General features: G+C 35.1%; 1 protein-coding gene across 2 annotated transcripts in view; it reads left to right on the top strand.

The window, feature by feature from the left end:
- The first annotated feature begins 3720 nt into the window (after positions 1 to 3720).
- Positions 3721 to 14640, top strand: part of LOC103992771 (protein ILITYHIA) — a 38628-nt gene continuing 27708 nt past the window's right edge. The window contains exons 1-13 of one of the 2 annotated variants that reach the window (XR_010513002.1): positions 3721 to 3959; positions 7039 to 7415; positions 7509 to 7640; positions 7766 to 8147; positions 8300 to 8446; positions 8526 to 8710; positions 8790 to 8916; positions 9012 to 9085; positions 10210 to 10286; positions 10381 to 10417; positions 10495 to 10661; positions 11093 to 11276; positions 13772 to 13849. Coding sequence is in view for 1 of the 2 variants with exons in the window: in XM_009412614.3 (XP_009410889.2) it covers positions 3845 to 3959; positions 7039 to 7415; positions 7509 to 7640; positions 7766 to 8147; positions 8300 to 8446; positions 8526 to 8710; positions 8790 to 8916; positions 9012 to 9085; positions 10210 to 10286; positions 10381 to 10417; positions 10495 to 10661; positions 11093 to 11276; positions 13772 to 13849 (2082 nt within the window). In the remaining variant the exon portion in view is untranslated. The remainder of the gene's footprint in view (positions 3960 to 7038; positions 7416 to 7508; positions 7641 to 7765; positions 8148 to 8299; positions 8447 to 8525; positions 8711 to 8789; positions 8917 to 9011; positions 9086 to 10209; positions 10287 to 10380; positions 10418 to 10494; positions 10662 to 11092; positions 11277 to 13771; positions 13850 to 14640) is intronic. The other variant, XM_009412614.3, reaches the window with a different exon arrangement.

Here is a 14640-nt window from a genome sequence, read left to right as displayed (position 1 = left end):
AGATTCTTATATAATGATCAAACAAATGATAATGAAAAAGAAGTTATTATTCCTTAAATTACTAAATAAATCGATGAAAAAAGTAATACGATCAAAATATCATCCTTGATGAACTCGTACAACAACCACAATCAATCATTTGATAATATCTTAAGAAGAAAAGAAAGGATCGTTTAACGTTTTCACAAATAGTAACGATTCTAAAAATAGAATGATATAATAAAAAAAGATAAAATCAATATACTATAATAGTATTTGAGAACTCATCAAATTATTCAATAATTATAAATAAAAATTTTAAATATGTCTTTAAGACTAAAGAAAGGTAATACCAAATGATATAAATTCTTGTATCCAAAAGTTTTGGTTAAAAAAAATACTTTGATTATAACAAAATATATATTTTTTAAATATTTAAAAAAATATATTAAGAATTATCATGGTTTTACTAGTTATTATGATCTTGAATTACATTAGATGAATATAAAATAATTTTTTATATGAAATATATATATGTAAAGATCAGTGGGAAGTAAGTTTATTATTTTGATCCTATATGTTGATGATACATTATTTACTAATAGTGATATTGGTTTATACACGAAATAATTTTTTTTAATTGTTGATATAAATAATGTAACTTATATCATTAGAGATCGACTTCAATAATTACTAGAACTATCTCATAAATGATATATTGATTGAGTATTGGAAAGATTCAATATGTAACTTTGTTCGATAAATGATACACCTATGATTAAAGATAAAAAATTTAGTTTAAGTTTGGGTCCTAAAAATGACTTGAAAAGAAATCCGATTAAATATATTTTGTATCGATGTGCAATTGAAAGTCTATTATATGTTTAAACCTACAAATAGACTAAATATTAATTTTATAGTTAGAATGCTAGATAGACATGAAAGTAACATAGGAATGAAGAATTAAAAAATTGCAAATAAAGCGATGTGATATCTGAAAATAATGAATGATTATATGCTCATTTATAGAAGATTTGATCGACTTGAAGTGACAAGATTTGAATATTGATTTTATGAATTGTTTCAATAGTATGAAGTCCACTTCATGATATTTTTTTTGCTGACTAGTAGGGTAATTTTTAAAAAAAGTGTTAAGTAATCTATTATAATTATCAACAATGGAAGTTGATTTTATGACATGCCTTGAGACCACTAATTAAACTTTATGGATGCGAAATTTTATCTCAGGACTTAATATATTTAATTTAATTATTACATCATTAAATATATTTTATGATAATACTATAATAATTTTTTATTATAAAAATAATAAGTATTCAAGTTATTATAAGCATATTATGATAAAAACACTTAATTGTTGGAGAAAAAATCTAAAAATAAAAAGAATTTGAATATTTGAGCATCACAACTAATAATTACTGTTTTTACTATTTATGTATATACATATTAAATTTATACTTGATGATAAAATTATTCCGATAAAATAAATTATATGAGTCATTATGCATTGAATTAGAAATGACTGATAGTGTTATAGTACACAAAAGTAAGTATAACATAAAAATAACATACAACTACTATGATTCACATAGATAGTTTAACTTAATGTAGTATAATAATATTTGTTAGCTTATCTATACATTTTTTTAAATTATGCATATGTAATTTTATTTTCGATACTTATAATCCAATCAAGCAAAATTACTTTTAAAATAAAAAAAATTATTTTAGTTGTTATGATTTTAAATATTTGTTTTACCTCTCTTTTGTTAAAGTGGGAGAATATTTGTTAATAATATATATGACTCGTAACCTAGTCGATAAGATGTATTATAGATAATGAATAGATTCTATTCAAACATATAAATATCGATATTTATATATGTTCAAATCATGAACATCGAGGAATAGAATATCGAAGATTTTTTTTAGACCCTATCTCCTCTCGCATAGTGCCTATTCTACGTTTGTTGTGAGAACATAATTCTAATGGCCTTCGGAGAGAGAGAGATGGGTCGTTCTTTGCGAGGATAAAGATGCAATAGCATTGAGGTATATGATTTGACGTAAACTTATCAAATAAAGATACGCACCCTTATATATTAGATTTTAATTCTTGATATTAATATTTTCGCATTACAAATATATTTTCGAACAAGTCGATTATCTTACTTAATCCCAATACAAAGCATAAGATGCAACTAAGAGTATGAGTTTATACATTTCCATACGCAAATAACATCAGTCTCATGGAGAAAACAACCTCCATGAATTCCTTACACATTTATTTTGGTATTATTTATCGCCTTTTATCGAGCATATTGCTTCTTAGTTTCGTGTACATCAATTATTCTTTTATTAGTTTAAAAGTCACACTAGTGTGATTGTTATAGTTCCATATCGGTGACCCATTCAGAACTCAATCGAGCTCAACGGGGCCAAGATATATATAGCGATCAACGGTCCACAAAGAGACACATGTTGTAATAAAAAAATAAAAAAATTCCTTTATTAGTGAATAAAATCATTACAAATAATAATACTGCTTGAGAAATTAATATTTTATCATCCATAAACTCACAAAAAATTATGAACATATCCACGATAATTATTTTTTTAAGATAAAAATGATCAGATGAATTTATAAGTCCTTAATTCTTCTATTGCTCGTCGGGTTAATTAATCTATCATCACAATATATCATCACTAGGCAATTTATCCATAAAACCTCCACTAATTCATTTTATCATATGTACCCTTTTATTTATAATTTATTTGGATGTTAGTGAACAAAAGTACCATAGCTGATGAGTTAGCACGATTAGGTCTGCTGGGCAATGTCGAGAGCTTCTTGTGGGGTGAGTAGGTTGATAAGGTGGTCACGCCCTCATGAAGGAATACTGGTTGGCGTCGATCGAGCTGACAGGGTCGATTGGGCCCTCGCAAGAGGATGTTGATCAATATTCTTCGGTTTGTTGACCCGAGTGTCGTTTGTGATGGGTCACGTCCCTCCGACTTCGGGGTGAATGACAGCGCATTCTCGTGCACTGGATGACGATTGTCGGGTTGAGATGCTTGCCACTCGGGGGTGATCGCCTTTCTGCAAAAATGGCCTCCGTCGGGTGTTTTTCGATTTTGGCCTCTCCGACGAGTAAGTCAGTAGAGTGTTTTTTCATTATTTTTTCCTCCCTTTGGCCGGATGTCGACCAGGGGTTTTTATACTATCGTGCGAAGACTAGTTGCGCCTCGATTCGGTGTGGCCGTTGACCTTTATGGGATGGGACGACGTCTCTAACGAGTTGGCGTCTTCGGGGATGCCTGAGCAGAGCCAGACGGCATCGCCCGGAGCTCTCAGGATAGTCTCGTCGCATAGCGTCTTGGTACGGAACCCGATATGACGTGCACCATGGGGTTCTGATGGCGTGTGACGTGAGTGGTGACTCATCTGGGGACTAAAATATCCCTCATAAGGGAGAGTCCTTTTTCTTAGATCACATAATAAAGAATAAATATTAAACCGAAACCGTCCGATGGATATAAATATATATAATAAATATGAAATATCAAAGTTATACACAAAGATAAATTTCTAGTGAGGAGTGATGGAAATAAATTAGAGAGGACTTTTCCGACTTTTCGCAATGAATTGTCTGCACTCTCCAAACCATCGCACTTAGTCTTTAGGACATGCTCGTCAATTGGTTAAATGAGAGCGCTATATTTAACCCTGACACTTCCTCCCACACTCCAAAAAAAACCCTAGCTTCTCTGGTCGGCTCGTCGGTCTCCGACCGCCGTCGGAACCCCTGAGCCCTCGGCTATCGCAAGATCTCAGCCTCCTTCGATGGATCAGCCTATGGAGGTGTTGCGAGCCGCCTCCCAGGAGGTTTCGACCTCCTCGACCAAGCGGCGGATTCGAATATTTCGCGAGAAATTGCCTCCTCTCCTCCAGATCTCAGGTCGGCTTGAATTCACTGCGTTCTGTATTGATCCACTGTCTTTCACGTTCATTTTTGTTTCATACGTCTTTTCATCGATCGTGGTGATTTTGGATGGCGTGTTCTTTGATTGCTTGTGGTCGTCAGGTTCCTTCGATAATTATTCGTTGGTTGAATCATTAAAGCTCTTCTTTCATGATTTGAGCTGATGGGTTTCGTGGTTTGTTTTATTTTTCCGTAATGTCCTGCCCAAATGATGAACTACAAGAATTTCGATTCGTTTAATATGTCGGAGCATCTTTTTCTGTTGGTCAAATGACTTAAGTTCAATAAATCTGCTGCATCTAGAATGCAGAGTGCGTGTTGCCTGACTTTTGGTTACCGCAGTGGTTCCTGCAAAGCAGAGTGTGAATGTTACAATGATTTCTTTGGATCCCCTGAACTCAGAGTAATAATTTAACCTGTGGACACACCGAATCATCCTTCTCTAGATACACCCGAATTATTGCTATTACGGAATCTTCAATTAGTCTTTAGTAGCGTGGAAGTCTATTCCGAATGTCGTGTCAATTTTTTCCTTTTAGGATTTAGTGGAAGCTTATGGCTTATGTGAGAACACAAGGGGAAGATACTGTTGAAGATTTGATATTCTATTTCTATGTTGTTACCAATTTTAGCTGAGAGTTTGTCAGTTAGTACCCGAGCAACTGCCATTAGTAGGTCGATTCATTCTTCTAACCAGGCTTTTGCCATAGGAGTCCATTGAATGAGTACAGTTCTTATAAATTTGAGTGACAGTCTCAATAATCATACGCAGCTACCGACTTATGGTAACAAGTTGCTGGGGGAAGGCAATGACATTTTCTTTTTTTTGCCTCACATTTTGATCTCAAGTGTCATGCGTGTAACCAACATAATCAGTTATTTGTTCGACGAACAGGGTGATCATCTGATCACGATTTCCACTTACATATTTTCTGTTCCCTGGATGGGCTCATTTTGAACGGATATGGTCGATGGCAATGCATTAATTGGATAGACAAGCTTATTGTTAACCTTTTAATGAAGTTTGTTTGTGATTGAGCAATGAAAGATTGGTTGTTAGACTTGCAATAGCTTCTCTTTACAAAATCTGCCAATCTTGACCCATATCAATCAGGATCAATTTATGCGGAACCAAGAAACCCAATTTTATTGATAGAACATCAACTCACCCATAAAGTGGCCTGAATAATCAAATCATATATGAATTGGTTGAAATCAGATGGAAATTGGCTTGAATTTGCTGGAATTGAACCTGTTGGGATATGCAGATTCCATAAAGAATTGTTCTATTCCAGGCTAGAAAAATCTGGCAAATTCCGACCGATAACCGTATTGTGCATGATTGTCTGAATCCTTGTATTCTAGTTGTGAAATCAAGGTTTTATGTTCTGGGAGGTGCCGATCTCAGTCCAAATGATTTGAGTCCATGGGGAGCAGTGCTTTCTTGATATTACTAAGCATTTAAAGAGTTAGTTGAGTCTCTTTTGTTCGTATGTCTCATGGATATGAAGTTGACCTTCATCAGGGAATTGACACACATCTTGCAGTGGGATGAATGTCTATGCTGTTCTTGTAATTTGATGGTGTGACACTTCAACGAATATATTGGATAATCTTTCTATCAACATCTGAAACTTATTTGTTCACGTAGATCTTTTATTTCTTTGAATAAGGCTATTACTACTATGTTTAGTCAATTAGATGTTTTCTTGTTTCGCAATATACTTAGGTTCTTATCATGGTCCAAGTTTAGCAAGCTTCAACCATGCAGTACTGAGTTGACGTGGGGAACTATGCCATACTGAGGTTATGCTGACATATTGTTTGTGGATGCTGGTGGATATTCCATGCTGAACAGTATGTTTTCATTTTAAGGTGCTGATTGAAGTCTAGAAGGTCTGTGAAGTCAATAAATGAAGGTTCTTGTGGCAAGGTTTTGAGTACCAGTCCAGTGCCAATTTTGACAATTTGTCAAAATCGTACAATACTGGTATATATCAAGCGGTATGCTGACCTGTGCTACTCGGTAACAGAAAAAAATTAAGTAGACATATAGAGATTGATTTCAACTTATGTGGTCCAAGTATCGGTCCTTGGTTGAATTAATAAATATGGTGTATTTCAAACATTTGGCTGGATAGTGATTTGTCATGAAAACAAGAGGTAAGTTTCACCACTAATCGATGAATTCTGGGGCAATTTCAGTTTGGTCCATAATCTTCTTTTTCTGCTAATTGGCCTCCTATAATTTAATTAATGTTTCAGTTAAGTCTTACTGTTGTGAAAGCTGATTGAACTGTAGAATAGGAGTTAATTTGCCATCCTAGCATATATGTTAATCAGAAAAGCTAATCATATTGTCCCATATTGGTTGCCGTGTCAAGTCAATGTAAAATACATTTTGGGCCTTTGAACTAGATTTGGCACTTTCTGCAACTTTTGTTGCTTTGACTTATGCCAGGCCGACTAGTCATTTTGTGTAGCCTAAATAATGTTGAAGGAACAATTGCCTGAAATATAGGGTTAATTCAAATTTGCACAAAGTTCTTGTACTAGTGGTTTGATTTAAACTTACCTTAGTTCTTTGCTGGTTGTCACAACAGCATATCCCTTTTGCTGTCTTGTCATAATGGACTATATACGTGCTGTTCTTTTGACTGCTGCTTACATGCCTTTTGCAGAACGACTTTTCTTTACCTTCCATGCATGTTCATCAACTTTTTTGAGTCTTATATTTCCTATATGAGTTTTATTCAAGCTAATAAAATATAATTTCTTTTAAGGTTCCTATTCTTGCATATTTATTTTTTGGTAGCACATGTCAATTTCTTATGATGGTAAGGCAATAGATTGGATCATCATTCTGCTCCATATTATTTGTATTCTGCTTAACATTTGTGAATATTTTTTGCAACCAAGTTCATATTGTAGTTTTATTTTTTTTCTTGACATCTGCTGCTGTTTTTGAATCAAGGTGTCTTGTCAGCAAACCAACTATTCCATGGTGAAAATCTCATTCTGGAATCTTAGTTTTTTGTCTGTTCATTCTTTACAGATTTGCTGTCTGATATTTCACCCTCGTTGGTTGATATTGTCTTCCAAACATTGTTTACATATGATGATCGGCCATCGAGAAAAGCTGTTGATGATTTTGTTGTTAAAGCACTTGGTGAAAGTACCTTCATGAGAGGCTTTGCCATGGTACTTGTGCAGTCCATGGAAAAACAATCAAAGACTCATTGTCCTGTTGGATGCTACAAACTTCTCAAGTGGTCATGCCTGCTTCTAAAGTGGAGTCAGTTCACCTCTGTTTCAAAGGGTGGATTTTTAAGACTTGCAACTGCGCAAGCATTTCTTTGTCAAATTCTCATGCACGGTTCTTTCCGGGAGCGTAGGGCTTGCAGGAAATTGTTTTTCAACCTTTTCTCTCAGGTACTCCTTTTTAGCAATTATCGGTTAGAGATTTAACATTCTGACATATTAAAATCATGCCATGCTGTTGACTTGTTCTGTTGCACATTTCAGTCTTCTGGTATGTACGAAGTGTATGTAGAGGAGCTAAATGATTCAAGAATTCCCAGTAGGGATAGTGCTGAGCTGATAAAATTATTGCTCGAGTATTCAGTTCACTTGCCATCTTTGTTCGATGGATTCAAGGTGAATTATCTATTTTCCTTATGTTTTTAAGCCTTTTATTGTTCTCTGTAGATGTATTAATTTCATATGCTTGCTATTCTATCTTTATAGCTAATTTGTTATCTCAATTTGTTTGCTCAATGCAGCAAGTGTTTCTTGAGATTTATGTCAGATCAGTTTTAAATGCAAAGGACAAGCCACCTCGAGCCCTTGGTGAAGCTTTTCAGCCACTTTTCACGCGTATGGAGCATGAGAACTTTAAGAATCTGGTGCATCCATCAGCAATCAAAGCTCTGAAGCGGAATCCGGAGGTTGTGTTAGAATCTATTGGAGATTTACTAAAAATGGTCAACCTTGACCTAAGCAAGTATGTCTCCGAGTTTCTTTCAGTTGTCCTTCCGCAAGCCCGTCATGCAGATGAGGGAAGGAGAACTGGAGCATTGACTGTTATAAGATTTCTAAGTCAAAAATGTAGTGATCCAGATTCTCTGCCTTCTATATTTAATGCTGTAAAAGCAGTCTTAGGAGGTTGGTGTTATTATTATTGAAATCTTTTATGCTGGCATCTGATCGGACACTGTCTTCCATGAGTTATTTCACCACTATATTCATGCAATCATCTTGTGAATGAGATAAATGCATTCTATTGCTTCATTTCCGTAACACAATTAAACAAACAGGTTCTGAAGGCAAGCTGACACTTCCTTATCAGAGGATTGGAATGATGAGTGCCATTGAAGAGCTGTCAAAATCTCATGAGGGAAAATTGCTCAGCAAACTAGCACCATCAATATCAAGCTTCCTTTTGTCTTGTTACAAGGAAGATGGTAAAACCCTTCTTTCTTTTGTTTATATTTCCATATTTAACTCTTTCAAAACTCTCTTGCATTTATTGTTTTATGGTAGGAAGTGAGGAGGTGAAGCTGGCGATCTTGTCAGCTTTGGCATCATGGTCAACGAGAAATGCTGAGGCTATTGATTCACAAGTTGTCTCTTTTATTGCTTCTGGCTTAAAGGAGAAGGATACTTTAAGGAAAGGGCATCTCAGATGCTTGCGAGTTATATGCAAAAACTCTGATTCATTGACAAAAGTGAGAGTTCATCCTTTATTTTAAATGTACTTGGTTGGCTATTTCAAGTACCCTTTGTTAATGTTGGCGCTCTTTCCAGGTATCATGTTTACTCGAGCCTCTTTCTCAGTTAGTAAAAACTGGTTTTACAAAAGCAACTCAAAGGTTAGATGGAATTTACGCATTATTTTCACTTGCAAAAATTGCCACCGTTGACACTAAAGCAGGTAATGGGATTGGTTTTTCTGAAATTTATTTATTATTACATGTTATGGTTGATTAATTCTGAGTTCTCTTTTATTTGTGATGATGATTTCTGCAGATGATTTTCTGCTTAAGGAAAAGATTTGGGTATTAATTTCTCAAAACGATTCTTCAATTGTTGCTACTTCTCAGGTAATTACTTTAGCGTGATGCTGATGATCATGTGTTACATCTAGCAAATTGTTCTATAAACATGGCCATTTGCAGATGGCATATTGTTGTGGACCTGTGATAATATATTTCAAAATTCAAATATCACCTGTAAGAAGATATCGATGACATGCATGGTCTTTTAAGCCAAAGGAATTGCAGGCCAGACGTGTGGCTGGGAATCCATTGGTGTACGCGTAACACATGTTATAGGGCAGTAGGTACCACTTGTTGGTCTTGAATTCCTAACCAGGTGATGACATTCCATCAATGCTAAAACAACTTCCACTTGGCGAGCAACATTTGACACTTTCAAGTTCATTATCACCTTCTCTTCAATATAGAATAAATTCCAGTATATTAAAGGGTTATATTTAGCTGAAAGGTTGGCATGAGTTTTTGAGAGAAATAAATAAGTTATCCGTGATTATGTGAAAATGGGACAACAACTATCTTCTGCTAGTTGAACCTAATTTTTTACCCGGGTCAGAGAAGTTTATTCTTTCCTGGTCTTTATTCAAAACTCCCTTCTTCGAATCGAACACCTTTCTATCTATAAAGATATTGATCACACATATTGACCTACTGAGTCTCTTATAATGGAAAGTAAAAAATGTAGCATGCTATATTCACAATTCTTTTCATTTGCTTTTCTATTTTCTTGGGAGTTTGTAATCTTATGGGACATATTTTTAGATATATGTTGTGGATAGAGCCTTGAGAAAGTTTTGTCCTGCATCCGTTTTCATTGTAAATCAATACTAATCCTCAGTGGAATAGTCTTATGCAAATAAGGTGGCTCATAATTTAGTCCTTGCATCTATGATGCCCTTATATTTTCTGAGAAGATAGCATTGAGAGTGTTCAGAGCATCACTAGTCTCTGTTTGGCCAGCTGGCCAGATTAATGAGAATATTTGGCTTCATAGTTGAACTTCTCAAAGCAACCAAAAAAACACTTTTAGTGTCATGAAATTATGAGATTAGACTGAATTGAGGGCCTTCGTTGTTAATGTAACTGTGATATGTTGGATGACTTAATGGAGAACTCAATGTCTACTAGGTCAAGAAATTACTTTGCTCATATTTGGTTTATTTGCTCTACAGGTCTCAAAACTAACAAATGAAGATTGTATTACTTGTATATATCTACTCGAGGTGTTGCTTGTGGAGCATTTGCAAAGGTTTTACATTTTTGCCTATCAGACATATCTGTTATGCAATATCGTCGTTGCAATCTGTTTCAAGGATCTTTTTAAGCATTTTAATTTGTTGCAGGGTCTTGGAGTTCTTGTCTATCAGATCTCTGTCACAGGTACTTTAAATTGTGGTGGAGATTATTTTGATTATCATCTGTGTTATTTAATAGTGTCCTTGTGTTTTGTGACACAGTTATTGCTCTATCTGATTTGCCATCCAAGTTGGGACGTTCGGAAGATTGCTTATGTTGCTACCTGCAAGATTATTTCTGCATCTCTTGTGGTGGTGGAGAATATTCTTCTTGAATTTAGATCCTGGTTGTCATTAATTGCGGAAAAGATGTTACACCAGAAGTTGAAGTATGTTATCAGTTCTGTCTTACAGTTTCTTAGTTCAATGTCACATGCTGCTTTAAACCAGGTTGCCCTTGGGATTGAGACATTCTCAATATAGTATTTACTGTATTCCTTTGTTTATTTAATGCTTTGCTATTTTGGGATATTGGCACAATGTGTTTGCGACAATCCAATGCCTTAGTTGTTACTGGTGCTTATTTTGATTTCTGGTGCTAGTGCTAGTCGAATGTCATGGAATCCTGCTTTTATAGGGTATTATAAACTATAGAGTATTCTTTCTCATGCATTTGCTTACATTAATTATAAAAAATGACCCTTTGACAGAGTTGTATGGAAGGACATGGGTACCATATTAGAGTACTCTTTTTCATGAATTTTCTTGATTTAATTATAAAAAAATGACCCTTTGATGGAGTTGTTGTATGGATGGACAGTGAAGTAGAGAGTTGGCAGGACATGCAAATGCCATTTCTACCATCCGTTGAGGTCCTAGTTAAGTGTCTGCTTCTGATCGCACCAGCAGCTGTTTCCAGTTCAGCCAGATCGTATTCTCAGTTGATCTTTTGCTCGCATCACCCTTGCATTGCCAGCACTGGTACAAGTAATGAAGTATGGAAGGTAGGTGCTTATTCTTTTGAAGTAGTTATTTGTTTCTGTATTAGTTTCTTTATTTGTGTTTATTGACTCAATTTTTGTTAAATGTTGGACTTGTTTGAGAACCTGCCAGATTTTGATAATTTTCACTAGTATTTTACATAGTTCTATATTTTGTTGGGACATTGATACGTATCATCCTTTTACATAGAGGTTTGCCAGGTTACCAGCATGCAGACCGTCCTAAACCAGGCGGTCCATTTTCAAAACAGGGCTTATTGCCTGTTAAGCCTTATGAACTACATGAACCAGGCGGTCAGCTCAATTTTTTTAAAAAATCAAGAGTTATATTTTTTAAAACCCTAATAATCCAACAGCCTAGCCCAACCCATGTGTGTCTCTTTCTTCTCCTTGTGCACCTATCCTGATTGCCTGTCATGCTGCCCACCATATTTGGCCCCCACCCGGTGTGTGCGGCCCTTACCATCTGCCTCTTGCCCCCTTGGATACTCCTTTTCTGTCCAATTCTTCTCCATCACTTCCTCGCCTTTTCTCCTTCTCCACTGTCTCTTCCTCCCATTATCCTCTCCTCCTCCTCCTCCTCCTCGTCCTCTCTTCATCCGTGTCTTGTCCTTCTTCTACTCATCCTTATCCTCCCTCTCCTCTATTCTTTGTCCGGCTATGGACCGACATGGAATTGGTATTCAAATTTGGAAACCCTGGTATTTTCTGTTACTTCTTTTTCTGTTGCCTGTACTCTATTTATATATCTATCTACATGAGTTTATTTAGTACTTTGTTCCCATGAGTTTAATAGTAGTATCACTTAGAATCCCTTGTGGTCAATTTGTTTAGCCTTCATGACTGCAAGGAATGGTGCTGAAGAACTATATCTTTTTTCTCATGCTATTGCTTGATTAGATGTGCTACAGTGATAATGCTGCTATTGGTGAACTTCCTGCTTGATTATATGTGCTGGAGTGCTATTTTGAATGATGTTTGGAAAAACTTCCTTAACGAGCTTTGCTTATAGAAGCATTTTTGTTAACTAGCCCTTCTGTCAAGTTGTTCCCAAACTAGCTTTTCTTTTGATAATGTGCTAGAAAACACTTTGGCATCTTGGAAACTGCTTCTAGTAATTCTATCACAACTTGCAGTTCTGGAAAAAAAACAGTTCTCCATGATAGCTTTTCAAGTTAGTAAAAGCACTTTTGTGGGTAGAGGTTTTGTTGTTCAAAACATTGTTGCCAGTAGCGTTTTTTTCCTGGGAAACATGATCTTGAGTAGTGTTCCAGATCTAGAGTTACTTTGGTAAATATCTGCAATGTCGGTTAATTTAGAAAATAATTTAAAAGGATGAAAGGTAAAATTCCAAAGATTGTTTGTATCTGATTTATGGCCAGCCGGTTTTTTGCCTAGTTCTATCTGCTTTGGAAGCTTTTTTCAGCTAGAGTGAACTTCCTGCTTTTTGTTGTTTATGTATTTGTATATTTCATTTAAGGTGTGGGTTGACATGTTTTTGTTAAGTTCCTGAAGTCCGGATCCTATTAGAAGTGTCAATGCCTGATTTTTATTACTCATGCTTGCTCACAAAAATTTTATGCTGTGGAGGACTAGGGAATTTTTTGCTTGAACATATCATGTGGTGTACATATCTTGAATTTTGATTTTAAATCTACTGTATATTTTGACATCTCTCATCGTGAAGCTATTTATACTGCTATTTTCAAAACTTACGGAAAATTGCTCAATCTTTTTTATTTGTCTTACAGAGTTTATGTATAATCATCATTTTTGTATTGATCTGAGGAAAAGAAATTAGTCTTTGGATGTCGGATTTTTATCTCATTCAGTTTACAGAGCAGTTGCATTCTCAACAACATTCTTAATGAAAGGGCCTGATCTGGTAGTTAGATGCACCTTTTTCATGGTTTGTTTAGACTTAAGAAAATTAAGTATCCACCTTCTTGGGAATACTTCATCTATACTCTTACTATATACTTCTACAAGGGACAATTGAAGAGAACCTCCAATCCTTTTTTCCTTGGATCTTCATTTTTTTTTTCCTAAGTTTTAGTGGTTGCTATGCAGTATGTAGTACTCATGACAAACTACAAAAATGTCAGTCGTCGTCCATGTGGGGAAAAAGGCAATGCAAAATTTCACCACCAAATCCTGTTAACTCATATTTGGTCATATCCATATAAATTTCTGATAGAGAAGATATGCTTTAGAAGTTATGAAATTTCTGGTAGAGAAGAGATTCTTTAGAAGTTACCAAAACCTGTGGTTATCATTATTATGTACAGTGAACAATTTTAATTTTCTGTTTTTTTAAAAAAGTTTTGGTTTCCCTTTGTTTTTACTCCTTTTTATGTTAAATTGTCTTATTGCTGACCACTCAGATAATGTGCAGGCTTAACTCATGATTTTATGCATACAAGCCTATGTATCTGTTTATTCATTTTCATAACTCATAAATTTTTTGGTATAAATCATGTCTTGTTTCTCTTTCTCAGAGGCTCCAAAGAAACTTGCATAGACATGGGTATAATATCGTTGATATAATTGCTGACAATGTTCAGGCAATATGCAAGGTAATGCTAATTGCAAGTCTCCTTATTTTTTTTCAAGTCATCTGTCTTTTTTCCCTTCCTCTTTTTGTTGACTAATAAGATGAACTGCAACTGAGGTGATCTGCCACGTTAAAGTTCCCTATGACTAGAAATATCTTGTATGATATTATTTCATGTAAATCTATCCCTTTCAAGTTTGAATCACCTTTTTCTCCCTTAAAAAATAGAATTTATTTCTTGTCTATGAAAAGATATTGTAGCTCATAATTATAATTTGTTACAGTTTTTACTTGTGTTTGTTCTCTTATGTTGTGCAAGGCATCAACAATTGTTGATAAATTATCCGGTCTTGAATATGTGAAAATTCCAGCTAGGTCTGGCTACTGGTTTTTACAGTCAGGTTTGGATCAGCATGAGATTGATTATTAAGGATTTATAGGATAATCATCAACCAAACTCAAGTGCAGAAATGAGCAACATCAAATGTCTAGACAATTCTAATATATATAATATATACCTGCTGAATGACAGATCTCCATGGATGGTGGATCGGGGTCCTCGATCTTTTGAAGCTATATGTCGATATTGTAGATCTCAGGTCCAAATTTGGAATTGCTCACATGATAGATTGTATCGATAAACCTGGTACCTTTGATGTTTTAATGTCGTAGTAGTTGTTGACGATCTGTGTTCTGAAGAAACGAGTGATGGAGGGCGTTTGATGAACCCCTACAGTCAGATTGGGTGATTTGACCAAATCCGACCAACTGGTACAACTGTTTCCTGATACACATCGGATTTCAACCAATACG

This window comes from Musa acuminata, chromosome BXJ1-1 (genome assembly GCF_036884655.1).
Source record: "Musa acuminata AAA Group cultivar baxijiao chromosome BXJ1-1, Cavendish_Baxijiao_AAA, whole genome shotgun sequence".
In the NCBI taxonomy this organism is placed as follows: domain Eukaryota; kingdom Viridiplantae; phylum Streptophyta; class Magnoliopsida; order Zingiberales; family Musaceae; genus Musa; species Musa acuminata.
Note: the sequence above shows the minus strand (reverse complement) of the source record. Positions and strands in the feature narration are given on the sequence as shown.